At 50.8% G+C, this 27604-nt stretch overlaps 1 protein-coding gene across 4 annotated transcripts in view; it reads left to right on the forward strand.

Annotated features, from left to right (window-relative positions):
- ADAP1 (ArfGAP with dual PH domains 1) overlaps positions 1-27604 on the forward strand; it is a 55358-nt gene that overhangs the window by 234 nt on the left and 27520 nt on the right. For all 4 annotated transcript variants that reach the window (XM_044433254.1, XM_044433255.1, XM_044433256.1 and 1 more), the window contains exons 2-4: positions 7675-7805; positions 10201-10292; positions 16268-16350. In XM_044433254.1, coding sequence (XP_044289189.1) covers positions 7675-7805; positions 10201-10292; positions 16268-16350 — 306 coding nt within the window. The remainder of the gene's footprint in view (positions 1-7674; positions 7806-10200; positions 10293-16267; positions 16351-27604) is intronic.

Below are 27604 nucleotides of genomic sequence, written 5' to 3' on the forward strand. Positions count from 1 at the left end.
CGGAGCGTGTGTGAAAGGGCGTGGATCGGTGTTTGCCGCTGCGGCTCTAAACGGGGTTGCGAAAGGAGGGTGGGGGGTGGGGCGGAAGACCCCCCCATCTTTCCTCCCCCCCCGCCGGACTTTCCTGTCACAGTTTCTCCACCTCCCTCTTCTTCCCTGCTCGGCTCTTGTAAATGACCGTCAAAGTCCAGCTTTCCTCCCTGTCTCTGGCTCTCTTGGACTAGAAGTCCCATCACCCTGACCATTAGTCTGGCTTGCTGGGGCTGATGGAAGTGGGGAAAGGAAATATCGGAAGGGCGCTGGGGTTGCGGGAAGGCCGCTGAAAGAAAAAGAAAGCGGAACCCGCTGCGTGCAGAAGGAGCCGGGGCTTCGTTTGGCGCTGGTCTGCTGCTTGGTGGCTGCTGTCTGACCCCAAAATGCGCATCCAAAAATTTCCCAGGGGAAAAGGGGGCCCTCACTCCTGTAAGGCACCCCCAAGGGTCTCGGGAGCAGGGGAGTCACCCCGCATTGTGTCAATCAGGAGGGAAAGAGGCGAGGAGAATTTTTGAATGGGGGAACGTCACTGTTGCTCCGAGAATTCCCGCATGGGAGGATTGGGCTGGGAAAAGTCTCTTTTTCGGTGCCCCCTGAGACATGGCTTATCTTCACTGTGTGGAAGGAGACACGGCGTCCATTTGTCCTCCAGAGGAGATGGACGTGAGTGCGGGTTGCCAACTTCTCGGGGGAGAGCAACCGGCGGCTCTCCTGCCTTTCCCTTTCCCGTGCCTATTGTCCGCCCCTTGGATCTGCGAAATCGAGAGGCGGCTGTCCCCCCTGCCCCGGTCTGCCCGGCAAGTAGGTGTCTAAGAAGCACAGGTGTGCTTAAAAAAGGAAATGAAAACGTTGGCAACCTTTCTGCCATTGGGAAAGGTCGGAATCCCTCCTTCTCCAGATCAGGTGCCTCTCCATTCTTCTCTCTCTCTCTCTCTCTCTCTCTCTCTCTCTCTCTCTTTTGTCGGCGGTGATGTAATGCTATTTTGGGGCTTGTCTGATGTGAACTGCAGTGCAGATTCGATCCTGCTAACGGATATCCCTGCTGAAATTGGTGGAATCGGCAGACAGGGAGCCGAGAGATCTGGCCAGGACCAATGGAGAGAGAGGAAGAGAAAAATGTGGAGAGAGAGAGAGAGAGAGAGAGAGAGACAGAGAGAGGTGGACCTGGAGCCAAACATGGTCTGCCCCAGCCTCCTCCCACCTGATGCCCTGGACTACAGCTCCCATTCTCCCCAGACGGCATGGCACACAAGCAATGGGAGTTGTACTGGAACACCCCGGGCTGGGCGAGGTTAGCCTAGCCTTGGGCGGTGACCCCTTCGAACGGGGGGTGTCAGGGCAGGGTCTGAGCCTGGCTGAGCCTTGCCTTTCATACGGAAACCAGGCGGAGCCCTCGGCTCTCCAGAGGCCCAGAGTTCCCGCACGAGAGTTACGCGCACAGAATAAGGACTATTCCGCGCCCTTTGTTGGCAGTGACCTCTGATTACCGCTGGGGGTTGGACTTTGCCTCAACTTTTTTGCTTTAAACAAGTCCAGCTAGGAACTGATCCGCGCAGCGCTCTCTGCTAGAGCCATTCCTGGGGTTACCTTTTACAATTTGCTGCCAGCTTCATGGTGGAATATTTAAAGGCAGAAAAGACAATCCCCGGTTAAATAAAATAACATCACACAGATTTGCTCCTTTAGGGAAGGGGGCAACACCCTGTTTGTATACAGGTGCTTCTGTCCCTGGCATTTACAGGTAGGGCTAGAATACAGGTATTTTAATCAGTACTTTATTCGGAACCATGAACACTAGAAGCTTACTTTATTTTTTAGGGGAAGGACTGTGACTTATTGGTAGAGCGTAGCGTTTGCTTGGCAAACGTCCCGGTGTAATCTTCAGCTTTTCCAGACAGCACTGGAAATGACTTTATCCTGGAATCCTGACACTAAAAGGGCAATGCCAGAGTGCCATGGCCTCAAGTTGCTCTTCAGATTTTTCTGATTTATTTGTAAATTTTCTCCTCCCAAGCACTTTGGAGTCATCTTGACACTGTATTTGTGCCCGAAGGAGCGATGCTTTGCACGCATTTCTGTGTGTGATCCTCAGAAGGGCTTGGCCCTCACGTGATGCTGCAGGCTTGATGGCCTCCATTCACCGTTTCAAGCTAATGTATTCACATAGTTAATTTCTGAAATGCCTCGCTGGTGATTTTTAACAGGGGCGCCTGGGGATGTGTTTGTTCCTAAACTGTTTTGTGGCAAGAAGGAATGTTTGGCATTTCACGGAGATTCTCGATTGGCTGCAAAAACACAGGGACTTGTGGGTGACAGAGTGTGACCCAGCCCTTTTGAGCATCTTCTGCAAACTAGGGGCGAGAAGCTCCCAAAGGCTTCTTTCACATCCTCCCTCTCGAAAGATGAGTGCCAATAATTGCGAAATGAGACAAGGCCACTGGGAAATGAAAGGGAGGTATCAGTGTAAGAACGTGAGGATTCCTGCTGGCTTAGACCAAATGTCCTTCCATTCTGCTCAAGTGGTGGCCAGCACGAAGCACCCAGACATGCGCAAGCAGGAGAGAAATCCAGCAGCATCTCCCCTCAGTTCTTCAGCACCTGGTGGGCACTCTGCCCTGTGCCAAGAAGGCCTTCCCACTGGGATAGAATCATAGAATCGTAGAGTAGTAGAGCTGGAAGGGGCCATGAAGGCCATCAAGTCCAGCCCCCTGCTGTTGCAGGACACTACGTCACACCATCCCACTCAGAGGGCTGCCCAGTTTCTCCTTGAATGCCTCCAGTGTGGGAGAGCCCACCGCCTCTCTGGGCAGCTGGTCCCACTGCCGTTTTGCTCTGACAGTGAGGAAGCTCTTCCTGATGTCCAGCCTGGATCTGGGTGGTCGCAACTTGACTTGATTATTCCATGTCCCACGCTCTGGCATCAACAAGAAGAGATCTTGACCTTCCTTTTTGTGACAGGTGCTTATTGAGGGAGATATGTCCTTCCTCAGTCTTCTCTTCTCAAGGCTGAACATGCCCAGTTCTCTCAGTCTCTCCACACAGGGCAGTGTCTCCAAACCCTGGATCATTTTCGTTGCCCTCCTCTGGAACCTTTCTAATTTTCCGGCATCTTTCTTAAATCTTGCTGCCCAGAACTGGACACAGTATTCCAGGTGAGGTCTGACTAGTGAGGAGTATAGAGGTGTGATGAGAGAGGAAGAAAACATCTAGATAATTTCACCTTTTCACCATTTTTTCCAAGCTGAAGAATGCCTGCTTTCCTCACGGGGGGCTTGTGCCAGCCACTTGGCCATTTGAGGCATCTGCTTCTGCATTTGCAGCATGTTTGGGGCACCCCAAATTTTACAGAAGAGCGTGTGACAGTAATCATAGCTTGGTGTTGTGCAAATCTCTTTTATACACTGGTGTGTGTAAGCCTCACTGGCACCGTGCCACGTAGGTAGTGGCTTTGCCCTCTCCTTCGCACAGGATGGCTCCAACTACGCCTTAGGGGAGTTGTTTAAACATTTTAGAAACGGGGCAGCTGTACAAAATCTGGGGGACTATCAAACAATGTTAATTGGGGAAAGGGGATGTGCAATTTATTTTCTATCATATTGAATGAAAACAGTAAAAAAGTGGGAGAAGTATTTGGCACAGGATGAGTGACTTTTGTTGTTGTTGGGTGTCATCAAGAAATCTCCACCTTCTCCAGCAAGTCCCGTCCTCAGCAGCCCTGCTCAGTTGTTCCGGGTTCGAGGCTGTGGATCCCTTGACTGAGTCCATCCCTCTCTTGCTTGCCCTCCCCTTCTTCTTCTGCCGATGACTTTCCCTGACATGACTGCCTTCTCCAGGGAGCCTTCTCAGGATGTACCCAAGTAGGGCAGCCTCCATTTTGTCCTCCTCCTTCTAGGGAAAGCTCTGGCTCAATTTGATCGAGGACCCACCTGTTCATCTTGCTGTCAGTCCAAGCTCTCCTCTAGCACCACGCTTGGAATGCATCGATTTTCTTCTTGTCAGCTTTCTTTGCTGCCCGGCTTTCACAGCCATGCTTAGTGATGGAGAATACAGTAATGAGGATGATCTTGACCTTGATCTCCAGTGAAACATCCTGATACCAGAAGATCTTTTCCATTTCTTTTTGTTGCTGCCCTTCTTGGTAGTTGAGAAAGTTCAAGCTAATTTTGCAGTAAGTTGCAGATGCGGGTGGTGGGAGAGATTCCTTCCCTTTGCATTTCAGAGTGGACTTTCCTAACCCCACCTGAGCTCCAAGGGCCACGACCTTCTGTGGATCCCTGGAGGCCCAGAACTAATCCCTGCAACATCCAGACTTTGCCTCCAGACTTCAGGTTCTGCACATCCAAAGATCCTTGGAGCAGGATTAAATGTCCATAAAAATCGTGAAAAAAGGAAAAGAGGGAGCCATCTAGTGAGTGTAGATGTGTGTCAATTGGCCCCCAGTGGGGCTGCCCCTGACAACCCACACACGACCCCGAGCACGTTCCGTCTTTCACCTCAGGCAGCCTGGCCTTGCTGGCACGCCAAATCACAACCACACGGCTCTGATTTGGGTCGCAATTTCAGTTATTTGGGAAGAATTAGGACCTGCAGAGAGGACACTTCATAAACTCAAGCACTCACCTGACTCTGACACGTGTTCTTCCGAGTTAATTGCCTTGACCGGTGATATCGTCCACGCGGGGTTGTTCCGAGGGCTTTCTAGAGATAATGTTTTATGCCGTGTTTAATTTTCTTCCATGTTCGGAGCGCCGCTTGTGCTCTGTGAGCAGAGGTGGAGGTTTCCCATTAAGCAGGCGTGCTGGAGCCTCGTGGTTCCATTTTATAATCAGTTGCTAGAAAATTGAGGTCCTGAACTCGCACGTGTTCGGGTGCCCGGAGGCCTAATTGTTCGTGGTGGCTTGGTGATCTTTGCGGGACGCGTCGCTGTTCGGCTGATTAACCGTGTGCCGAAGTGACAAGAGCCAGCAAAGGGACACAAAAGCTCTCGAACTCTGGGAAGCGGAATGAGGCGCTCTGTTGTATTTTCAAGGGGCATCCTTTTAGTGCGGAGAGATTATGCAGGGCGGTTGGAAATGCAGCCGCTGCCTCAAGTGGCGAGTCACTGCACTGCGGCCGACGACTCGCGGGCCTTGGCTCCGCCCACCCCGGGACTCGCGGGCCTTGACTCCACCCACCCCGGCTGGCCATTGGACAGCCCAGGATGGGAAGGGGGTATAAAAGGGCTCCCCAGTCTTGGTTGAGACACAGCTACTTCTCAAGCTCTTGCATCTTGGTTGTTCCTTCTTCCCTTCCCAATATTTGGAGCCCGATTTTCCTCTGGGGAGCTCAAAGCAGCACCCCTGGTTCCCCCCCCATTTTTCCTCACAACAGCCCTTCGAGGTGGACTGCTTGGCACTCAGAGAGCTTTTTGGGTGCAGAAAAGGCAGGCTGAATTTGTCACTGGATTTGTTGGTCCAGAACTGTGACCCAGCCTTGCCTGGCTCTGCGCCTTTCGGACGTTTGAACAACACCGACTATCAGCCCCATGTTTGGATGGGATTCATAGACCAAAACATCTGGAGGGAGCCAAGCAGGGCAAGATTGGTGTAACCACCACGGCTGAGTGAATTCATGATGAGTTGGTGCAGGATGCATATCCGAGGTTAAAGCTTTCTAGGTTTCTTTTCTTTTTTCGTTATGTATTTCTTTAACCCAATAGCCAAAGTCTGCAAAGGTCCCTAAACCAGAACACGATTCAATAAAGCAACCAGATTTTTTCCTCTATAATAGAGAATTTGATAACTAATATAGCTAAAACCAGTAGCTGTAATAGCTAAAACTTATATTCGATGTAACAGCCGTATTGAAAAGCCCAAGTCATGGGTGTCTCATCCAGCCGGCCGCTAGGTATCTGTGGCTGCTGCAGCACAGAGAGCTGTTGTAACCTGGCACCAGAAGGATGGTGCCAGGCTGCTACTCAATGGAAGACCCTTCCACAGGCGGGTGGCTACCACCGAGAAGGCCCTTCCTCTTGCTGTGGCCCCAGGCTTCCTCAGAGGTGGGGCCTGGGGGAAGGCCTTGCATGTTGTAGATTGTGGTTGTGACAAGCGCTCGGTCATGTACAGTGTTCCCAAGTTGTGGTTTTGTGTAGTATAAAATGCACTGCATGCCTGTCCCCTTTAAAAGAATATTTCTGCTGGTTCACAAAACTAAAATACGACGTATAAAATTACAATGGACATGAAAACAGCATGATAAATACAAAGCAGCAACGAGAACGATTGCAGAGAGACTTGTCCTTTGGGAGGGGAAAAGGAGATTTCACCTGGCGCCGAGAAGATAAATACGTAGGCACCAGCCAAACCTGTCTGGGGAGAGTGTTCAGTCATTGCGGTCCCACCGCTGAAACTGCATTTCCTCGTGTCAGCAATGGCCTCACGTCAGACGATGGGAGCACCTCGAAAGGATGGGAGCACCTCGGCTGGAGCATACGGGGAGGAGGAGGGCTTTCCCCCGTCTCAGTGTGCATAGGGCTGCCTCTTTAATGCACAGAGGTCCACTCTGGCTCTTACAGTATGGAAGCTCCCCTGGTGTACATCAGTCCCAGCTGTAGCTTGCCTTGGTCAAAACTCCCTTTCTGGGCCTGCCTTCCTTCATTTGAACCAGAGGGGAGATTTGAAACATTTATTTCCTTCACCGGAGTGCCCAAGGTGGCTAAAAATCCTCGGAATGCAGATGATGTGAAGGAAGGGCCCCCGGGCATCACCTCTGGTGAGGAGTCACAGGCTTGGCTGTCGCAGCCGAGACGGCCTTCTCCGCACAATCACCTGTTGCGACCCTGCCCGTGGCGGGCTTTGGAGCAGGGGCTTCTTGGTGTTGGCTCCTTGGGCGTGGAATAATGTGTGCAGAGGGAAGCATTTAAGTATCAGGCCCCAGGCTTTAAAGGGAATGACTAGCACCTTCACCCGGACTGGAAGTCAGATGGAAACCACTCACTTTGGAAATTTAGCTCTGGTCAAGACTCAGCCAGAAGCATTTGGCAGCACGGACATTTCTGAATGTTCAAAGAGGTTCTCAGAAGAGCATCTGTCGCTTGCCGTGGCTGCCTTGAGGTTCCCTTTGTAAGGGCAACCCTGTTAGGGCTCACATAATACCCAGAACGTGTGAATGCTGGACTAGATGGCTATTTAGTCTGATCCAGCAGGCCTCAGTGCCCACCATTTCTGCATCTGTGCTTAGTTTTCATTCATTCATATGTGTTGCTTTTATGCCCTGCTTTTCTTCCAGAAGCCCAAGGCAGTGCGCATGACCCTCCTTTCCATTTCCTCCCCCCAACGACCCTGTGAGGGAGGCTAGGTGGAGGATCCGTGCGTGACCCCAAGTCACCAAGCGAGCTTCAGGGCTGAGTGGAAACCAGAACCCAAATCTCCCAAGTCGCAGGCCAGGCACGGTGCCATATCTGCTCTCACAACAGCCCTGTGAGGTGGTTTGCCGTGAGAGTCAGGAACTGGCCCAAAGCCAGTGAGTTCTGGCCAAGTGGAAACCAGGCGTCCGCACGGTGTTCCCACCACTGCACTCTACTGTCTCATCTTTCCCTCGCTACCAGGCCACACTGGCACTGTTGCTATCGTGAATAAAAATTGGCTTCCTTTCATCCCGCAGATCCAGACTGGGCGTCCCATACTTTAGGAGTGTTTCTTTGCCTAACTTGTTCTGGGAGCCATCGCAACATCCCGCACATCAGCAAAGTGAAATCAGTCCTTTTGGATGAGTGGGACGCCACGCAAGTCGAGGTACGTGCTCCGCGCGCTCTCCGCAAGCACCAAAGGATGTGCTTCTGACCTCAGGCAGCATTCGGAGAATGCCAGAACAGACCTGGGTCCTGGCATTACGCTTCAGAATGTATTTATTCCTTTATTTAAAGTTTTTGCTTCCTGCCCTTTGCAGTGTCTCAGAACTCCAGCCGGGCCCGATTGCCTTCGTTCTTCCTCTGGTTTTCCACCCCATTCCAAATAACAGCCAGGCAGCTTTCCATAATCCCTGGGCCTACGTAGTTCTCATTGGGCTGTTTGGATTTTAATTCCTCTCCTTCCTAGCTTATTCCTTCATTTATTCATTCTGCTCTCCCAAACCTGCTAATCTGGCTGCTTCAGCAGAAGCACACAGGCCTGAATATCAGCAATGGAAGAAAATTATTTGTTTATTTCATTGTGGTGCCACTCAATGAAACCAAAGCTCTCTTAGAATACAACATAAACAACCATAATTGTTTTCTCACAATTATACGTTACAAAATGTATAAATTGAAAGTTTTACAAACAACGTGGCAACAGACTGGATTGTATTCATACAGCAGATGTTGGCTTTGGAGAGTGGAGTCTCTCGTGCTCCTTTCCAAATCAGTGCCTCTCAGAAAAGGTGTTGTAGTTGCATCCAGATGGTTTTGGCTTTGTGTTTCCGCTGCCTGAGATGGGGGAAAAGAAGAACAAAGATGCCTTTTATAAAAGGTTGTAAATAGGCAAGTGCATGGGGAGAGGCGCAGTCGTCGCTAATGACAATACGCGGTTTCCCAAGGACAAAATATTTGCAGCTTAGGTGCTGGGAAAATGCAGGCATGGCCAGAGGAAAGCGGGTGAGGTTGCCCCTTGAGATGGGAAACCCGAATTGATTGGTCGAACAGTGAAACCCCTCCCCTTTCTGGAAAGGGGGCGTGCTTAGTTATTGGTTATCTCAGTGGTCCTTCATTGGCCCCCCTCTTCTGAGGGCTCGGCTTATTTGGCCTTCCCAGCCACCCTAGCCATAGCAGCTTGCCCAATTCCACTGCAACTAGCCAGGCCTTCTTACCGCCTTCTTCACTGTATGGCGTTAGATGATTTTCCTCCTCCTTCCCCATCGCCTTTCCTTTTGTGTCGTGTCTCTTATTGTCTAATCCTGAGGACTGGGAAGGTTTCGTTATTTATCCTCGCGGGCCACAGTTGGGGATTTCTTTGGTGGAAAAGCAGAGTAAAAATAGGGCCAAGAGATAGAAAAATAGATATTCCCAGACATGGGATGAGAGCTTTCTATCCCATTCCTTCCCACAACTTTTCTCTGGGTGCAGCTGCAGCTGTGGAATGGCCGGACAGCTCTTAGTCCAGCCTCAATGGACAATGATCTAATAAAAACCCCTTTTAGCAGAGCAGCTGTCTTTTCCCGTCTCCCCTGTGCAATGAAAGGGCATTGCTCTGTTCTCCACTTTGCTGGAGAAATCTCACGATAGGATTTGACCTAACGAGGCATAACAAAGCCTCCCGGCACCTCGCACGGGGTCGCAAGGGGGTTTGATTCTCGGGGGAATGAGGCCGCTGTCCAGCAGGTATGTGGCTGGTCTGCACCTGGCCGGGATTCCGTGCTGGAAGGAAGGTGGGATGTAAGTCTGCTGAGAAAGGATTCCTTTCCGTTTGGGGTCTGCCCATCCTTTGCTCAGCTGGGAAGAGCTGAGTGATGGAGCAGGGCAGAGGTGACTTGGCCAACCATCACTCATAAAATAATAATAATAATAATAATAATAATAATAATAATAATAATTTTTCTGTAGGGGACAGGATAGAGAAACTTTTAATAAATAAATAAAACCTCATCAGCTGGCAAGTTCATAGCTACCTGACCTGGGAACACAGAGCGAGAATCCCTGCCCCTTCCATTCCCAACACAAGGATCCAATGTTGGATTCCCTGTCCAGAAGTTATAGGCCTCTGGAGGGTGAATCCAGGGTTTCCTGCAGTCCCTGGGAGGACCCTAAGGTGTGAAAAACCTCATAAATTAGGTTTCAACACCATCCCATTACCTGCCTCCTTATGCATCGGGAACTCTGTGTACAAAACCAGGTAATCACTCCTGTTGCAGCAGAAACTGTGGGAGCATAACAGTATCTTAAAAGTGGACCACTGAGTAAAAAACTATGCAGAGAAAGTTTCTCCCATGTTTAGCAGCTTTTTTTGGCAGCTCTTAAATAGGAGGAAGACAATTCCCCACAAAGCTGCATTTCTGAATCCACAGAGCAGTCAGCTTGCTGAAAAGGGGAAGTTTCTGAGAATGATCCTTGCTGCTTTATAGAATGAAAGAATTCGGATGGCATGTTCTCCTCTCTCTCTTTCTCTCCCCCACCCTCCTCCTTAAAAAATAGACGTCTTTTTCCCTTCTTTGCAGTTTATGGCTTCCATGGGAAACAGTGCCGCGAAAGCAAAGTACGAATCGAAAATTCCGCCATTTTATTACAAGCCAACTTTTTCCGATTGCCAGTAAGTACAGCCGCAGCGTCAGGCAAAATGTTTGCATGCCGTTGCTCCTTCTAAATTTGTCTGAGTGCTTTTGTATCTGCCACATTTTTAATTCTTCAACGGGCCCTGAGAATCTTTCTCTGCCCAGAGGAGGCTGCCAAGGAGTTTCACTGAGTAATGTTTGTGCTGCTAGGTATGGCAAAGAAAATCAATAGCTCTGTTTTCTTTCGCTTAGTACACCCATTCAACCGTATTATGTTTTCGAAATGTCCTTCTTAAACCAGTTTAAAGGAAAACAAACAAACAAACAGCATTTTAAATCTCAAGTGTGTTTGTTTAATTACCTTTTTCATCAAATAAAATGCAAAACTGCTTTAAAAGATTAATACAATATTTAACACAGTACAAGCGGTCCAAATTGCTAGAATCAATTTCAGATAATAAAACCAAGAGCAGAGTTTTTATTTACATCTCTGAGGTCCCTCCAAGCAGCCCATGAGGATCTGAATGGCCCCCTTGCTCATTTTGGGCTCACAACACCCTTGCGAGGTTGAGACAGAGTGGCTGGCCCAAGACCAGCCTGTGATCATGGCTGAGCAGGAATTCAAACTTGGTTTTCCCTAGTCCTGGTCCAAGGCTCTTTCGCCTGCTCCAGTTGGATGAAGTAAGGAGGCCCTGAGCATCTTGCTTGATGCTTACATGAGAAACAGTTTCCTGGATGTGCCAGGCAAGGGAGGTGCACAGCTTGGATACCACAACAAAACAGACTCTGCCAGATGCTCAACAGCCCCTGAGCATGGTAGGTGGGCAAGAATGCGTGGCAGGTGGTAGTCCCTCAAAAGCTTTGCTCTCTGTATTAAAAAACGGCCTTTGTGCCATGATTTAAGGACTTACTGTAACTACTGCAGTTCCACATGAACTAAAGAGACGTGTCATCTACGCTGGCTTTACAACAGAATGAGACAACTTTGTGGAACGCAGGAATTCCCCTTCTACCAAATACCTCCACGGATCTGTTCCTGCTCTGACTGGCAGCCGCTTTTCCAGTGTGACCTGGAAGTGCTGGGAGTCGGAGCTGGTCCCTTCTCCGTGCAAAACAGCAACTTGGACCGGGACCTGGGAAATACCGGTTCAACTCCCCGCTCGGCCATGAAGTTCACTGGGTAACTTGGGTCAGTCCACTGACTCCCGGCCTAACCTACCTTGCAGGGTTGTTGTTATGAGGAATAAGTAAATTGCTTGATACAGAGGCAGGATGTCCCTGAATGCTAGTTCCCCATGAAGAAGGGGCTCAGCACTTCAGGTGTTTGGTACCAGGCTGACATTCTGGGATTCCCCAAATGGCCGTGCTCCTGCCCCCTGGTTGCACCCCCTTCCCTTGACTGTTGTGATCTGGTGGTTCTGCTGCTTCAGTGCAGTTTTTCTCCCATTCCAAAAGGTTGAAAATCCTTCCTTAAGGCTCAGTGACCCACAGAAAAAGCAAAAGCAAAAGAGCTTAAGTTGTGCTAAACTATGCTGATATTTTTGATACTCTGGCTCTGCCTCTCCTCTCTTCAACTTCAGCGCTTCTTTGAAATGGAATTTGGCCCTCGGGCTGAAAGAACGTCTGGTGCAAGAAACTGTTAATTGTGGGTTCATTCCGTCCTGAGTTTTCCACGTTCACACGTGGGCACCCCCAGGTAGAGGGGTACAGGGTTACCCAGTCCATTCCATCTGTATTCACAAACTGTCAGAGATCTTTCTGTCCATTATCCACTCATTGATGTTATCGGAGTACTATTACTGTTGTTATGATTGCCAGAATGTCTTTCTGCTTGTACTAATTGGTGCTAATAGATCAGCGCTGTTGCACAATAACTAATACACCTTCGTGTGAATGCGCTCTTGTGCTGACGAGAGTGCAAACTCCCCCAACACAAACAGTGAAAGGCCTCAGTGTGAAGCCTGCGGAATCCACAAGCCCCAGAAAAATCCTGGTCTGCTGGCGAATTCATGGGCTATTGCAGAGTCGGATCACCTCTGAAACGGCTGTGTTTTTCTCTGATCTCCTGGTCAGGTATCCTTCCACCGGGGTTCATGGTCTGGAAGGTCCTTGCTTTTCTCCCTTCCTTCACTCTCTTTTCATTGGTCCTTGAGTGGAAAGTGCAGCAAAGATTCCTTGTGCACCGTTGGACTGAGCCCAGGAAGCTTCTTGGAAGCCTTGGAACAGAACATTAATCACTTTTCTCTTCCCTGCGAAGTCTCTCGGGAGAGAAAGGGAAGGAACGGGCCTCCTTCTGGCAAAGCCTTCTTGATCTTTGCACTTCTAGTCAACAATTCAGCATCTTGTGGTACAATTTGCACGAATTTGTTTGGGCCTCCCTATGGCTTCCTGGTTATAAAGTGGTTCAAGTCTCAGACAAGATCTTCCTTTCCCAACTCGGGGCTCTCCCAGATGTGGTGGACTCCAATCCCCATCGATCCCCACCAGCATGCTGGGAATTGTGTCAGTAAGTGACCCTCAGCCTCACCTTCCTCTGTAGGGTAGAGCTGTGGAAGCAAAACTGCCCTGAGATGCAGCCCGTGCTTTGAATGCAAAAGCTGGGTGAGGATGATGGGAACTGGCATCCAGCACATGGAGAGGACAACAGATTAGGAAAAGGCTGGGCCAAGAGGGTCTGCAAACCCAGGTTCAAATTCCTCCTCGAGCCATAAAGCTCAGGGGAGAGGGGTGATTCAGTCCCCCTCTTTCAGCCTGACCTACCTTGCAGGGGGGTTGTGAAGATGCACTGGAGGAAGGAGGGATGCTGCTTTGAACTTCTTGGAGGAAGGAGGGGGGCATAAATGATGTGAAACCGTGGAGAGGGTGAGGGAAAATGCAATGATTAATCTCAGCAGTAGCTCTTCCAGGTTCCGGGAAGGTTCCTTCCTAGCTGAACCTAACAATGTGGGATCACACCTGGGACCTTCTACCTGCCAGGAAACAGCGTGGCAGCACCTGTGCATTGAGCTGCAGGTGGAATGGAGGCCTGTGGTGCAGAGAGAGCACCAGCCTCCCAGGGCCGCTGACTCCGTGCGCAGCAGAGGTGACGGTCGAACTGGTGCTGCGTCAGCCCTCGCCTCTGTTCCCTCTGCCCTGTTGCGGCCCTTTTCTTGCCCTCGGTAGGTCCACTGGCCAATCTTCTTCTGCCCCAGATAAGGCGAGGACTCCAGCGTTGCAAGGTGGATGCTCAGGCAGCGAGGATAACACAACCCTTGATCCTCCTCTCATTCGCTCCCTCTCCGTGGTTCTCCTTGTTCATTACAATCCCCCACTGAAAGCCGAAGTTTTCTATGCCACAAAGCTGGATTTGTACAGGACTGGTGTCCGGGTCTGGCATAGTTGGGCACTTGCTGAGGCCACCGAGTGAGCAAGGGTCACAGGCTTGCCTCGCATGCCACCTCTAGTTTGGATTGGGGCCGAAGGGAGAGCAAACGGGCAGTGACGATTCTGCTCATGAATCTTTGCTCTCCAGAATCTGCAGCTGGTTCCGCTTATCTCTGCACCTCCACCGCGGCTTAGGTCTGGAAGGCCTGCTTGAAATCAAACCCGGCCATCGTTGGGTGCGCTGGGGGTGCATCCTGGGTGATCCGAGCACTGCTTCAAAGAAGCCACATGTCTAAACAAGCAGTTCAGCTGTGGCTAGCTAAAGATGGGGATCGATTACTGTTGCTTAGCACATACAGTCCTGCTTTCCTCTTCCATTTGATCCTCACAAGGGCCCTGCAAGGTAGGACAGGCTGAGAGTCCAGGACTGGCCCGAAGTCACCCAAGGAGCTGGACTGGGGATGCAACTCGGATCTCCCAAGTCCTGGCCAAGCACTCTCGTCGCGATGCCAAGCAAGGCTTGCTTCCTTCTCTACCAGCCTGCTCTGGTATGCTGTGAATTTCCAGCTCAGGCACGGTTGGGCATTGGCTGGGGAAAGGGCCTGGGGCTCTCCTTCTCCCCCACCGCCCACCTGCGCGTTCAACCAGCCCTTTTCGGCGGGTGGCGCGTGGAGGGGCAGAAATGCCTCCGGCAACCCCGAGGCAGGGCGAGGGCAGCCGAGGCCCCGGGGAGCTCGGCTCGCCAAGGGAGGGGGGTCCCGCCCAAGCCCCCCCGCGGCCCGAGCCGTCTCCCCAGCCCCCGCAGAGCACAGTGACTCGCGTGCGCAGCGGCCCGAAGCAGCCCCGGCGACCGGGGCGCTCGATTCCGGTTTGCTGGACGGTTTGGCTGGGCTGGAGACGCCGTCCCCCAAGGCTTTCCCGCAAGCCTGTGGCGAGCCGAAGGGGGCCCCGGTGCGCGCTCCCGCGGCTCCGGCCCGGAGGGGGGCGGCTGGCGGGGAGGGCTCTTCCCCCTGCGCTCTTGGATCTTGGCGAGCCGGTTCAGGAGGAAGCTGCCCGACCAGCCAGGCGACTCCCGCTGCCGCCCGGCCGCTCCAGGGCATCGTCGTGATGCAAGGGAGCCCGCCCCATGGGGATGCTGGGGCCTGTAGTCACTGGAGGATGCACAGACAGCACGGAAGATGGCTCCGGAGGAGACCCTTGGTAGCCGACGGGTCCGTTTCCAGTGGCTACCTGGTCTTCTGGTGGACAGGCTGCCGGAATTCCTCCCCCTTCAGAGGACCGCGGCGCGATCATCCGTGCTCTTACTACCGAGTGCTTCTGTTGTGCCAAGGGAGGAAGAATAAATTACGGCTTGGGTGGACACCCTTGCGTCGTGCGGAGCGCTAGCATGGATTCCTCAGATCCTTGGCCTGCAGCCGTGCTGGCTGGGGCTTGTGGGAGCTGTCGGCCAGCTTATCTAGAGGGCACTTACCCCAGCCCAAGCCATCTCATCTGCCTCCACAAAACCCCCAAGCACGGTTCATCCCACCCTTCTCTTTGCTTGGCGTAAAGCTGAGGCCAGTAATTCTGTGCCAAGTGGCCCAGGGACTCACCAAGGTTGCTCCTGCCCGTCTGAAGCCGGAAACCCTGGGCTGCTTCGTGAGCCGAGTGCTTTGTTGCTCGTGTGAAAATGGATTGCTGGGTCGAGACCATCTTAGAAACATCGGAAGACCCGTAGTGGACCGAGGGCCTATGTGCGCCGGTGCCATGTCATTCTTTGGCCAGCCGGTTCCCTTCAGGAAGTGGGACACACAATCTGGAGCTCCCCCCTACTGACCTTCCTTAGCAACTGGTGTCCCTTGGCATCCTCCTGGCAACATCTGGCCAGCAGCCATGGGCCACCTTCTCCAAACTTGCCCACTCCCCTCCAGAGCCATCCACGCTGGTGGCCCTCACCCCGCCTTGCAGCGGTGCATTCTGGGTTCTACTGATGTACTGTATGAAGGGGTCCTTCCCTGAGCAGCCCGGCATCTCCTGCCAATTGGTTCCTAAGCTCTGGCCTTGTGAAAGAAGAAGAAAGGCGCCCCTTATTCATTTCCTCCTGGTACCTTTCCCTCTGGCTTGTGTGTTTCCTGTGTGAAACGCTTCTAACTCTTCCATCACCAGCCCCTCCACAACGCCTGTTCTGAGGTGCGTGACCAGAGCGGCAAGCCGTGTTCCCTGTGGTTCTGCATTAAGAAAGCACCAGAGCCGTGCGATCCACGTGGCCGAGGTTTCCTTTCTGCAACTTAACTTTAACTCCTTCCAAACTGTTTCTCGGAGTGCAGCTTCTTCGGCGGTTCCTAACTGTCCAGTCTGAGAAATCGATTTTCTCAGGCTGCCGCTGAAAATCAAACAACACGATGGCTAGAAAGGTTTGTTGATGTGCCGCTGTCCCAATCTTTGTTTTTTCCCATGTTTCTTCTTCTTTTTTAAAATTTCCATCAGTTGTGCAATGGGAGGATGGCTGTTTTATTTTTGCCCAAGTCACTAAAAGAGGAAACAGAAACCAAAACCAAGATTCCAGACTGCTTCCTGTTTTATTTCTACAGGATGCCTGTTCTTATGAAAAATTAATAATTCTGGTTGAATCCTGACTCTTCATTTTTGTCCCCCCTTTCGTTTTTCACAGGCTGCTACGAGAACAATGGATCAGAGCCAAATATGAAAGGGAAGAATTCATTTACATCGAGAAGCAAGAGCCTTACTCTGCAGGTAGTGACAAAATTTTTCTGGAAACTAAGTTTCTGTTTATTGTTCAAAAATGTCACTTAGATGCATTTATTTGGACCTGTTTCAATGCACTGGAAAACCATCACTTCTCCTGCTCTTTCACGCACACAAGAAAGAGATAAGATGTTTCCACTTCCAGTTTTAAGTCAATGATGGATCTCTGTGATGTCCAAACACAGAGAACTGTGCTTGTTTAAACTATGGTTGATGAGAACAAGCCATCATTTAACCATGGTACAAACCTGGCTTGTTTGTACTGGTGACAATTTAAACAAACCACAGTTCTCCATGTTCGGACAGAAATCAGGATGGAATGCTGTTCAGCTTAAAAGTAGAAACATCAAATCTCCTTCTCATGAGAGCGAAAGAGGAGCTGGGAAGAGGAAGCACATGAGCTTGCCACAGTTGCTCATGTAGCAGGAAACCATGGTTTGCTTGCTACAGCCGAATGGCACCTGAAAATTAAAGTGAATAAAATTCATTGTCCAGGCCCATGTACGGACAACTGGAACTTGAATGCAGGGTCTGTGAAGTCAGTCGTGGGGCTGCACCTGATGGTACTGGTCCAGTGTCAGGTTAGAAGGTTATGTCTGGCCAATCAAGGAGGCTCATACTGCCTGCCAATTGCCGGGGCTGATGTTGTACAAAATTCCCTTTGCACAAAATACCAGGTAGTGACTTATTTATTGGTCTTTGCTCCACTCTTCCTGCAAGCTCCTCGGGATTTGCACATGGTGCCATTCCCCCTTCCTGCACCCATGCAATCCTCAGAACAGCCTGGTGAGGCAGGAGAAGAGCCGGTGTGGTACAGCAGTTAAGAACGCAGGTCTGGGATGCAGGAGATCCGGGTTTGAGTCGCCCCCACTCAGCTATGGAGCCAACAGGGTGACCCTGGGCCAGCTGCACTCTCAGCCTGACCTACCTCGCAGGGCTGTTGTGAGGATAAGATGGAGAGTAGTAGGAGGAGAATATAAAAGCTGTCTTGAGTTTCTTGAAAGGAAAAAAAATATAGGATATAAATATAATAAATAAAGTTGTCCTCCCCTCCCCATCCCCCTTGACCTTTGGCATTCCAGGACCTCCAAGCGGGTGCTCTGAAATTCCCTGTGTCTCCCCATACAACAAGGCGAGGCCATGGCCCCACGTCCTGGATCACCCCCCGCCCCAGTGATTATCTGGATCCTATTATCTGACTTGCATTCTGGAACCATCCCCTTTATTTTTACAAGTCTCTTAGCTGTATAGTTTCACCAGGCTATTTTTGTTCAGAGAAGGTGATCTCAATTCTAACCTCGATTTAAAAGGCCACAGTAGCATCCGGGGGATGATATGAAAATAAATCCGAAAGGATTCGGTTTATTTTTGGTAGGCTGGAAATGGAATTTCTACTATTTCTCGTGCTTTTAGCACCCGTTCTGGATATGGATGATAGAGATAGCTTCGTTCAATAGGGCTGTGGTTAAAGGCTTGAATGTGCTGGATGGTACTAGAGAATACTAGCCAAACTTAGGAGATAAACCCAAATTAAAAGTGCACATTCATTTGGAATATCCAGCATTGTTTCTATGACCTTGCACGAGACTTGCGAATTCTCAAAAGATGGTTATGCATGCGATGATAACAGCAGTCATTCCTTTTTGCCAAATTGCCAAGCTCTGTAACAAGTCCTACTGCGAGAATTAAGTATATCAATGTACAGTCAAGTTGAAAATGGTCAATTATGAGAGAGCAGGTGCTTAACCCCTGGACCTCTGCCATCCAAGCCCCCTTCCTTTCTGCTTGAAGGATCCTTACAGAAGAAAACCATCACGCTGAGGACGAGGTGCAGTTTAAAAAGTAAAACAGTGAAATGGGGAAGGTTTCTTTTGGTGGAGAGAGCAGTACAGACTGGAAGTATTCTCCCACAATGGAGGTGCAAACAGTTAGTGGCGGAAACACCGGCGCTTCTACAGACTCAGATCAGCTGCTTGTAACGCTCTGATAAAAATCACAGTTCACCAGGAGAGCAGCCCTGAAACAGCCTGGTGGAGGAGTGGGTGGAAAGCCTTCTGTCCTTCCAGATTCCTCCCCACCTGAGCAGCATCTTGCTGCAAACACGGCTGGAGATCTGTCCACAGAAGGGTTGCTCTCGGAAAGAGAGAGGTCGCTTTCTCGCTGTGGCCACTCACATGCATTTCTGACACAGGCATTTCTGTCCATGTACCACTTCTCTGACATGTGGTCTTTGCGACCGCTTCTGCTGCCTTCCTGAACGAAGACTGAGGAACAAGCTCAGCGGAGGTGCAGCTAGCAAGCCGCGGTGCAGCGTTGGTTTCCCCTTGAATGGTGAGGGCTCAGCCTTTCAGGTCTTGGGCAGGAAAGACACTTCTGCAGGGTGGGCAGATCGCCTTGCCTGATCTTCGTAAAAAGCCCTCTCTTTCTCCCCTCATGGCAGCGAGGGACAGAACCCCAAGACAAATTCAGTTTGCTGACTTTCCGAGGCGAAGGCAAGGTGGGTTAGCTCAGTTTTCGAGGGCTGAAAATCCTCTTCCAGAACAGGACAGTAAAATGCAAGGAAGCCTTTGGGTTCTGCCCAAGGGGTGTGTGTGTTTGTGGGGTTTTTGTTTTTTTGCTTTTGTGCGTCTCTCCCATTGCAGCCCTTGACACAAGTGCTGGGTTCCCTCTCCTGGTCCTTTTGTTAAGGGTATGCAGGAAATATCTTTTGAATATTCTGAAAGGAGCTTAAGTTGGCAATTTCTACAGGTGAAGTGTCCTTCACAAATGAATAAGCAGCATCAAGATGCATTTCCAGATACTTGTCTGGTGATTTTAATTCCATCTGTTTCAAATTCTAGCAATTCTGCATGTACCTAATCATATTTGTGAGGTGTCACATAAAAAGTGTGTGTGTGTGTGTGTGTGTGTGTGTGTGTGTGTGTGTGTGTGTGAGAGAGAGAGAGAGAGAGAGAGAGAGAGAGAGAGAGATTCTCACATGCCTTGAAACCGTATTTTATCTTTCCCAATGCATTTCACACACCTCTTTCCTTTGTCACTGTTCCTTCTTTGGATATTTTGAGAAAGGAATTCTTCTGCTTGTTCTGTATTGGCCAAACATTTCTGGAACCCTCGCTTCACTTTTTCCCTTCCCTTCCCTTCCCTTCCCTTCCCTTCCCCTCCCCTTCCCTGAAGCATGTGCTTGCAAAGCCTTTGGGGAACATCCGTCAAGCGTTGGCAAATGTCAGACCAAAGCGACTGCAGCCTGACTGATAGTTACACCTTGGGGGAAATCTCTCCAAGCCGGGTTGGAGATGCCAAAGCGGGGAGGAGTGGGTGAGCTTGAAGGGCAGTCTAGTGGGAGACTGTGACTGAGCGCTCCGATTGCCCCGTGGGGGAGTGATCAACCAGGTTTGCCTGGGGAACCCGCTTGGAAAGGAAGGCTCAGAGGCATTGCATAGTATGTGAGGGCCCTGCCTCGAATTCTTGGCTCTTTTTCGTCCTCCCGAAGGGCGACTCGAAATGACGGTTTCTGGGGAAACAGCCATGGCATTCTCAAAGGCTGAGACTTGACTTGGGACCAAATGGCCATGTGTAGTTGGACCCTGACATTTAAAAAATCTATAATAAAGGAGGAAGGGTGTATCTGCCCATCCATACATACATCACTGCCATAGTTCCATGTCAAGAAATCTGGACACCTGAAGCTTGGCGGCTAACATTATTCTCTTCCTCCAAAGTCCTGCTCGGTTTAAAATGCCTTTGCCTGTCTGTGGAAGGACACCAGAAAGGGGACCAAGCTGGCCCCCCAGAGTGTGGGAGCTACCACCAAGAAGGATCTGAGAAGGGCGGGGGGGTTGTTGAGTAGATGGTGCTGTAGAAAGTTTTTGAAAACCTTTCTCTGGCCACCAGAAGAGAGGCAGATGCGGTGCCGTTTGACGGGTTCTGAGCAGCTCCCTGTTTTCAGATCTTGTTTTTAATAAGTCCCAATGCTTTTCTTTCTCCTGAAAGCGCTGACATTAATGGCTGTATTAGCCTCATTGATTTTGCTGTGAAAAGGGAGCCCAGGCTCGCTGAGTAATGGAGTGATTAAATGCTTCACTTTGCTGCTGTCGACCCAACGTTATAACTTTCTCATCCGTGTGAGCTGCGTTAATTTCAGAGCGGGTAGATAGATTGAAGCCAAACAATTTGCCGGTCCTGTCCAAGGAAAGTGTAGGGTTTCCACTGCCTATAAATCGTCGAGAGTTTCCACTGCATTTGTCGGATGGACGTGACCAGAACCACCAAGAATGCTCCTGTTGAAATTAGTTCCCAATACTGTTGACGTGTGAGCAAAAGATCTTTAGAAGGGGATTAGCCCAACGCCGCCTCCAGGGAAACATGGGCGCTGTTGCTCTTGCAGTTGTCGTTGCGTGGAGGGGCGGCTTATCTTTTCCCTGAGCTGAGGTCACAACAATTCTCCCTGGGGGCTGTTCTCATTGCCGTGGGCCCAGAGTTCTGCACCCTGCTTTGAGGAGTGCAGGGTTCGTGACACTCTGTCTTGGGCACTGACGTGTGGGATGGGGAGAAAGCTGGAAGAGGGAATCGTCGACTCATTGAATCACAGGACAGTAGAGTTGGAAGGGGCCATGAAGGCCATCTAGTCCAGCCCCCTGCTGTTGCAGGACACCACGTTACACCATCCCACTCAGGTCGCTGCCCAGTTTCTCCTTGAATGCCTCCAGTGTGGGAGAGCCCACCACCTCTCCAGGCAGCTGGTCCCACTCCCGTATTGCTCTGACAGTGAGGAAGCTCTTCCTGCTGTCCAGCCTTGGAAGGAAATGCTTGCGGGGACTGGTCCATTCTCACCGCTAACATTTACTTAGTGGGGAGCACTTCCTGACGGTTCGGACCCCCGGGATACAGAATGGGCTTCCACAGGAGGCAGTTGAGGCCCCAGTGGTGAGGGTGTTCAAGGACAGGCTGGGTGTCCACATGGTGGGCATGTCGTGAGCAGAGCCGGCTAGAGGCAGAGGTCAGACTAGATGGCCTGGGAGGCCCCTTCTGACTCGCTCAGTTCCTGTGTTTCTGTGCTATCCAGGGCTGGCCCAGCCACGAGGTGGAGTCAGGCAGCAGCTTCTGGTGGCAGATGCGGAGGGTTGGGTGTCGGAGAACAGAGCTGTCTGTCTCTGTGTGTCTCCAAAGCATCCACTACCCTCAGGTGCTCTGAAGGACACCGTCTGGCCAGCGTTTAGGATGCCATTCCCCGTAGGCCGCAATGGTTTCAGGCCAGCCCTGCCTTTCTCTGGAGAAAAAATGCAGCCCACCCAGAAAAATCAGTGACGGCCCGCTAAATATTGCAAGCTGCATCCATGCGCAAAACACCTCCAGGTGCCACGCAGGCCTCCTCGCAGGCCTCTGCCCCCGGCTGTGCGGTGGCGCTTCTCTCTTCAGAGGACAGAGGCTGCAGTCTTTCTCGGGTTACTCGCAGAGGTTCCAAGAAATATATAAAGACCAGAAAATGCACGGGACAGAAATAGTCCATCTTCCTTTTACACGGAGAGCAGCTATGTCTATGAACATACCCCACGGTCGCTCTAGACAATGTATTTTTGACGCAGGCAGACAGAATGGTCCGTGGTGCTACCACATTTAAATCACAGAGGGTTTGTGATGTCTTGGCCTTTGTAACTTGCAGCAGAGGGCAAGAAGAATGACCAGAGCCTGGAGGAAGCTGAAGCGCAGGTCACCGGTCGGGTGTGGAAGGAAGGGGAGGCTTTGCGTGGCCCCGCAGATGAGGAAATGAGATCCTCAGAGGGCCCACCTGTTCTGTTCACAGATGGCCAACTAGCAGCCTCCAAGCAGGGCAGGGGTGCAACTCTCCCACCCATGTTCCCCAGCAGCTGGTGCGCAGGCGGCTCCTGGTCCTGCAGACAGTCTGCAGCCATTAGGGTTACTCACGCTCAGCAGCCCTCTCCTCCAGGAATCTGTCGAATCCCCTTTTACGGCCAGCCAAAAGCCACATCTGGTTGCATCGTGTGCCGATTCTGTGCTCCGTGAAGAAGACCTTCTCCTGGATCTTCACCCAGCAGCGCCATGGATGGCCTTCTTGGGCGCTGGGCTCCTGGGAGCGAGAGAGAAGCGGCTCCCTGCCACTTCCTCCGCACCGTGCGTCTTTCGGTCGCTTCTGCTTGCACCTTCCTTTTTTCTCTGCTTAAACCATCTCAGCTGTTCCTTGTAGGGTCGATCCTTTTAGTTCCCCACTTCTGCACGTTTTCCAAGCCTACAATGTCCTTTTTTTAGGTGCAGCGACCAGAACTGTACACAATATTCTAAATACAGTCGCACCATAGACCATTTGCCTAAGGCAGTAGGACCGTGGCCAGTTTCATTTTCGAATGGTTTCCTAATGTTGCCTCACATGGACTTTGCTGTTTGCTCACATGGACACCTGTGCACCACGGCCGATGCTTTCACTGAGGAAAATGTTGTTGGACTTTTAATTTATGAAATTGGTATCCTACCTTTCCACCGCTCAAGGCAACAGGCCTTGATCAAGCAGATGAAAAATAAAATTTTGGGGGAAACGTAATGTAAAAACAAATAGATTAAAAGCATGAGGGTAAAATTAATAAGCAGCATCTGTTTAAATCAAGCTTCGGTCAGAAACAAGCCACCTTCCTACCAAAGGCCTGGATGAATAGAAATGTTCTTTCTGTCTGGTGGAAGGACTACAGGTTATGGGGGGAACACTTCCAGTGGCCCCCGCGAAGGTCCTCTTTTGCATCTCCACCAAATCTGTCTCTTGAGGTTCTGGAAGCAAGAGACGGGCTCTTCTCAAAGGTCTTGAAACCTAAACCAGCTTGCCTGGGAGAAAGATGGACTTGGAAATAGTCCCAAGTCAGATAGGGCTTTACCCGTAACATTGATTTGTGCCTGGGAACACACCGGTAACCAGAAAGCCGACGCAACAAGGGGGTTCTGTTGCAACTCTCATCATCCCTGGCTATCTGGCATCCGGGCTGGGGTTAATGGGAGCTGGAATCCAGCTTGCCCTGGAAGGGCACCGATTCTTGCCTTCTGCTTTAACTGCAGGTGCCAGTGACTTGAACCTGTGAGGTCTGTCTGGGAGGTGCATGCTTTGGCACTGAGGCATAAGTTGGGGTGGCTGGGAGAGACTGCATTTAAATTTAACCCTAGGTGTGCTGGCTGAAGAACATTGAGTTGACCTGTGGACCTCAAAGGAAAATGTCCTTTTCTCTGTGCTCCGTCGGAATGTCTGTGGAAGGAGGAGAACAGATACAAAGAGGCGTGATTGGCTCTTGTTTACGATGGGGAAACATAGAAAATGGGCTTCTTTCATGGCTGGATTTTGCACTTTTATCCCGTGGACAGCTCGAACAATAATATTGTTGTTAACGACGCTGTGGGTTCGGGCTGGAAGTGGTACAGCGGGGGTGGGGCCGTCCCCAGGGCTCCGCCAGCGGCACACAGCATCCTTCACAGCGTGTGGCCCGACGAGAACTCTGGCATTTGCCGCTTCCCGTCAGCGCCTTGAGATCTGGGACAGGACCGCTCGTCTCGCTGCCTGGCTGCTGCGCACGGCTGGGTGGAGCCGCAGCGGGTCTGCCTGTCCTTTGCTCGAAGGGTGGCAACACCAAGCGGACGGAACAACAAGATGGTTGTGCAAGAATGTGAGCAGAGCACAGACAAGCAGTTTGGCTGGAGAGGCCTTTGCAGGGCTGTGTTTCCAATCCTCGTCATCGTCGTAGAATAGTGGAGTTGGAAGGGGCTGGGGGGCCATCGGGTCCAACCCTCTGCTCCATGCAGGATTCCCAGTTCAGCCGTCCTGCTCAGATGGTGGACCAGCTGCATCCTGAGTGCCTCCAGCAGGGAGAGGCCATCCGTGGTCAAGCGGCTCTAACAGTCGGGAATCTTTTCCTGATATCCAGCTTTCTGTAACTTGAGCCTGTTAATCTGCTTCCTGCGCTGTGGGATGATAGAGAAGAGGTCCTGTCCTTTGTGTACCTGTAGAGTGCTCCCCTATCTCCCCTCCGTCTTCCCTTCTTGAGGCTGAACATGCCCAGTTCCCTCCATCTCTCCTCCCAGGGCTTTGTCTCCCGTCTCCAGATCATCCTTGCCACCCTCCTCCAGAGCCTTTCCAGCTTCTCTGCCTCTTTCTTAAACTTTGGTGCCCAGAACTGGACACAGTAGGAATTCTCAGAGAGGCTTCCCACAAAAAGGTAGAAAATTGAATCTGGAACCAAGGGCATGGCTACCCAGTGCAATGAGCACACCGAGGTCCCAATGTGTTCCAGAGGCCCTCTCCCAGTGACTTCATGCAGAGGTCAAGCAACACAGGTGACGGAAGATCGCCCCGTGGGACATGATGGGTGGGCCACTGCAGGGCTGAATTCTGGCCCACAGTTCTGGTCCTTCTGGACATGACCGAACAGGAAGGGTCCTGCCGAGAAAAGGCTCGTGCTGCATTGGACACTCTGCAGCCGAGCGTCTCTGGGGGCGGCCGATGCCCAGAGAGAGATCGTGGTCACTGGTGGTGGATGCAGCAGAGAACCCTAGAAGAACGACTGGAGTGGAGCACCAGGTACAGCTGCGGCCACCCTTCAAGGGGACCAAAGCAGCCACCAAAATAGTTGCATGAGCCAGCGAGTCTTTGATTGAGTCAAAGACTGAGGTTTTGTCTCCAGTCTCCAGATCATCCTCGTCGCCCTTCTCTGGGCCCTTTCCAGCTTCTCTTTCATAAACTGTGGTGCCCAAAACGAGAAACACTACTCCAGATGAGGCCTCACCCATTTTGAGTAAAGGGGAAACAGAACTTCACAGGATTTGGCAGCGATCCTTCTATGAAAATAGCATTTGTCCTTTTCGCAGCTACATCACTTTGTCAACTCCTGTTCAGCTTGTATCTACAACGACTCCAAGATCCTTCTCACTGGCAGTACAGTTGAGCCAAGGTTTCCCCACTTTGGAGCAATGCATTTGGTTTCTATATTATTGCATTGAATTTATAGCCCAGCGGTTTTCCTCTTGCGGGGAACGTTGGGGAACCTGGGGAGGGGATGCTGCTACTAGACAAAGTCCCTGGCAGTAAGACCGGCACTGTGAAGTATCACAATTCCATCGCATTTATGATAGTAAAAAAGCAAAAAGAATTTTGTTGGGCAGGAGTTCTTGTGAGCAGGCCGAGCGTATTCCTGTTCCGCTGCAGTTTTGGGTAGTGCTTTTTTTCTTTTTAGATGTACGCTTTTATGACTCAATGCAAGCTGTTCCGATCTGTCCCTTTTGGTCAAAAAAAGCTGGATAGCAACCGTGGAACAAATAAAAATATAAATAGGTTTTGGAGGAGGACAGTGCTGACAAAATGAAACGCGTCTGTAGACACAGCAGAACATGGGATGTGCGCTTGCTTTTCGGTTTCAATATTTTTAGATACTTTTTTCCATTGAATGGCTAATCTATTAGGGGATGCAGAGCCAGTTTAAAAAAAAACACACAGCCAGACTTGCCATCCGGCTCTGAAATTGACAATCTGGGCAATGCAGAAGTGAAAAGCCATTGCCAGTGAGGCCAAGCACTTCATTTAGCGGCGGCAGGAAACTGGGTCTCGATCGATCGCCTTGCAGGGGAAATGATTCCTCCAGAGAAGCTGGGCCCTGCATGAGGTTCCCAGTGGGTGCTTTCAGGAAGCAAAACTAATTAATGCCTTTAGGTGCATTTGTGTGTTTAACCATCCAGTGTCGAGGGTGTGTGCCCACGTGCAAATCCACAATGCAGTTGTGTCACTGCTTGCCCCTACTTTCTGCCCTGAAGATGCTGTGGACTACAACTCCCACTAGCCCCAGCCAATTAGGGATCTCTGATGTTGTCGACCAAGCCATCTGGAAGACAGAAGGTGGGGAAAGCTGTCCTTTTATTTTTTATTTTTTGAAAATTTTTGTTTTCTTCACATATACAAGTACACAAAAAGAATGTGAAATAGAACAGGCTAAAATGAACAAACTGAGCAAAGTTGCCAAGGGAATTCTATAGATATGCAACCTATACCTTCAGCCCCTCAAATCTATCTATCTTCCTGTCCTTCAACACTCTATGAGAGTTTAACGGAAAAGAAATCTTTAATCTATACAACAACAAATCTTCCATTCACCTCAGATCCTCCATGGCTTCTTTTTCCTTCTCTAAACTTTTTCCTTCTCAAATCCCATTAATCATGCTGAGCATGACAGAGGGAAAGCTGTCCTTTCAGAAGAGCTAAGAAGCACAGCTTTTCCTGAGATGGGAACCGGCCCGGTCCAGACAGAACAAGAATCTAGGCCGCCCAGATTGTGAGCGCGAGACTGAGTCCGTGGAAGTAGGTCGCCCTTCAAGGACAGCCTGGATGGAAGAGATTTCAACGTGGCAGGGAACAAAGTCACAGGTGTCTAGCTGCTGCTGTTGCAGGGAGATTTATGTCGCAGATTGTCCGTGAGCACAATGGGTAAAAATAGTGGAAAGGGAATATAGGGCAGAAAGCTGTAGGTTAACCTCTTCTTTCTCAATTCCCACCTGCCCTTCTGTACCAGGAGGTCTCCCAGATCGGCCTTGGCAGCTTGGACTTGGCGGATCATGCTGCCCCAGCAGTTTCTGGAGATGCCCACTGAGAAAAGCAATATTTCCATTTTTTCACAAGCAGCTGTTCCCGCACGGGGTGGGAAGAGCAAGCTGCCTGTCAGCACTTCCAGCTTCTCGTCGTTTCGATCCCAAGGGGAGCACCGTGTGGTTCTGCGCACCCGCCGGGTCTGCCGAGTGCGCTGGTGCGCAGTCACACGGAGACGGCAGCCATGGGGGAACGCAGATGGATTCATGCAGCTCCCGCTGCCCTTTCTGAGTCCCGAGTCTGAGCGCCCTTTGCTCATATTCCTGCAGGTGATACTGCAGGAAGATTTTGGCAGAGTGACCGTCCTTGGGGCTCGGATTTAACGTCCTGCAACGGGGGAAGGGCATCACAAGAAAGGAGGAGATCGTAGTCTCTCGTTTATGAATTATTTCGTTTGCTCATTTCGACACTGCCCATTAGCCGAAGCTTTCTGGGAGGTTACGAGACAAAGCTGAAAACCATACCCTGCAAAAGAGTGAAACTCAATATAAGAACAAAGTTCAAACTGAAGGAAGCCGATGGAATAACCGTGATTAAAAAGCTGCAGTTGTGCAGAGATCTAGAAATGTGCTAAGGGTACAAGCTTGTGCCTTAACACAGTTTTTAAAGCTGAAGATAGGAAAA

The sequence above is a fragment of the Varanus komodoensis genome, unplaced genomic scaffold (genome assembly GCF_004798865.1).
Source record: "Varanus komodoensis strain SLA01 unplaced genomic scaffold, ASM479886v1 scaffold26, whole genome shotgun sequence".
Lineage (NCBI taxonomy): Eukaryota > Metazoa > Chordata > Lepidosauria > Squamata > Varanidae > Varanus > Varanus komodoensis.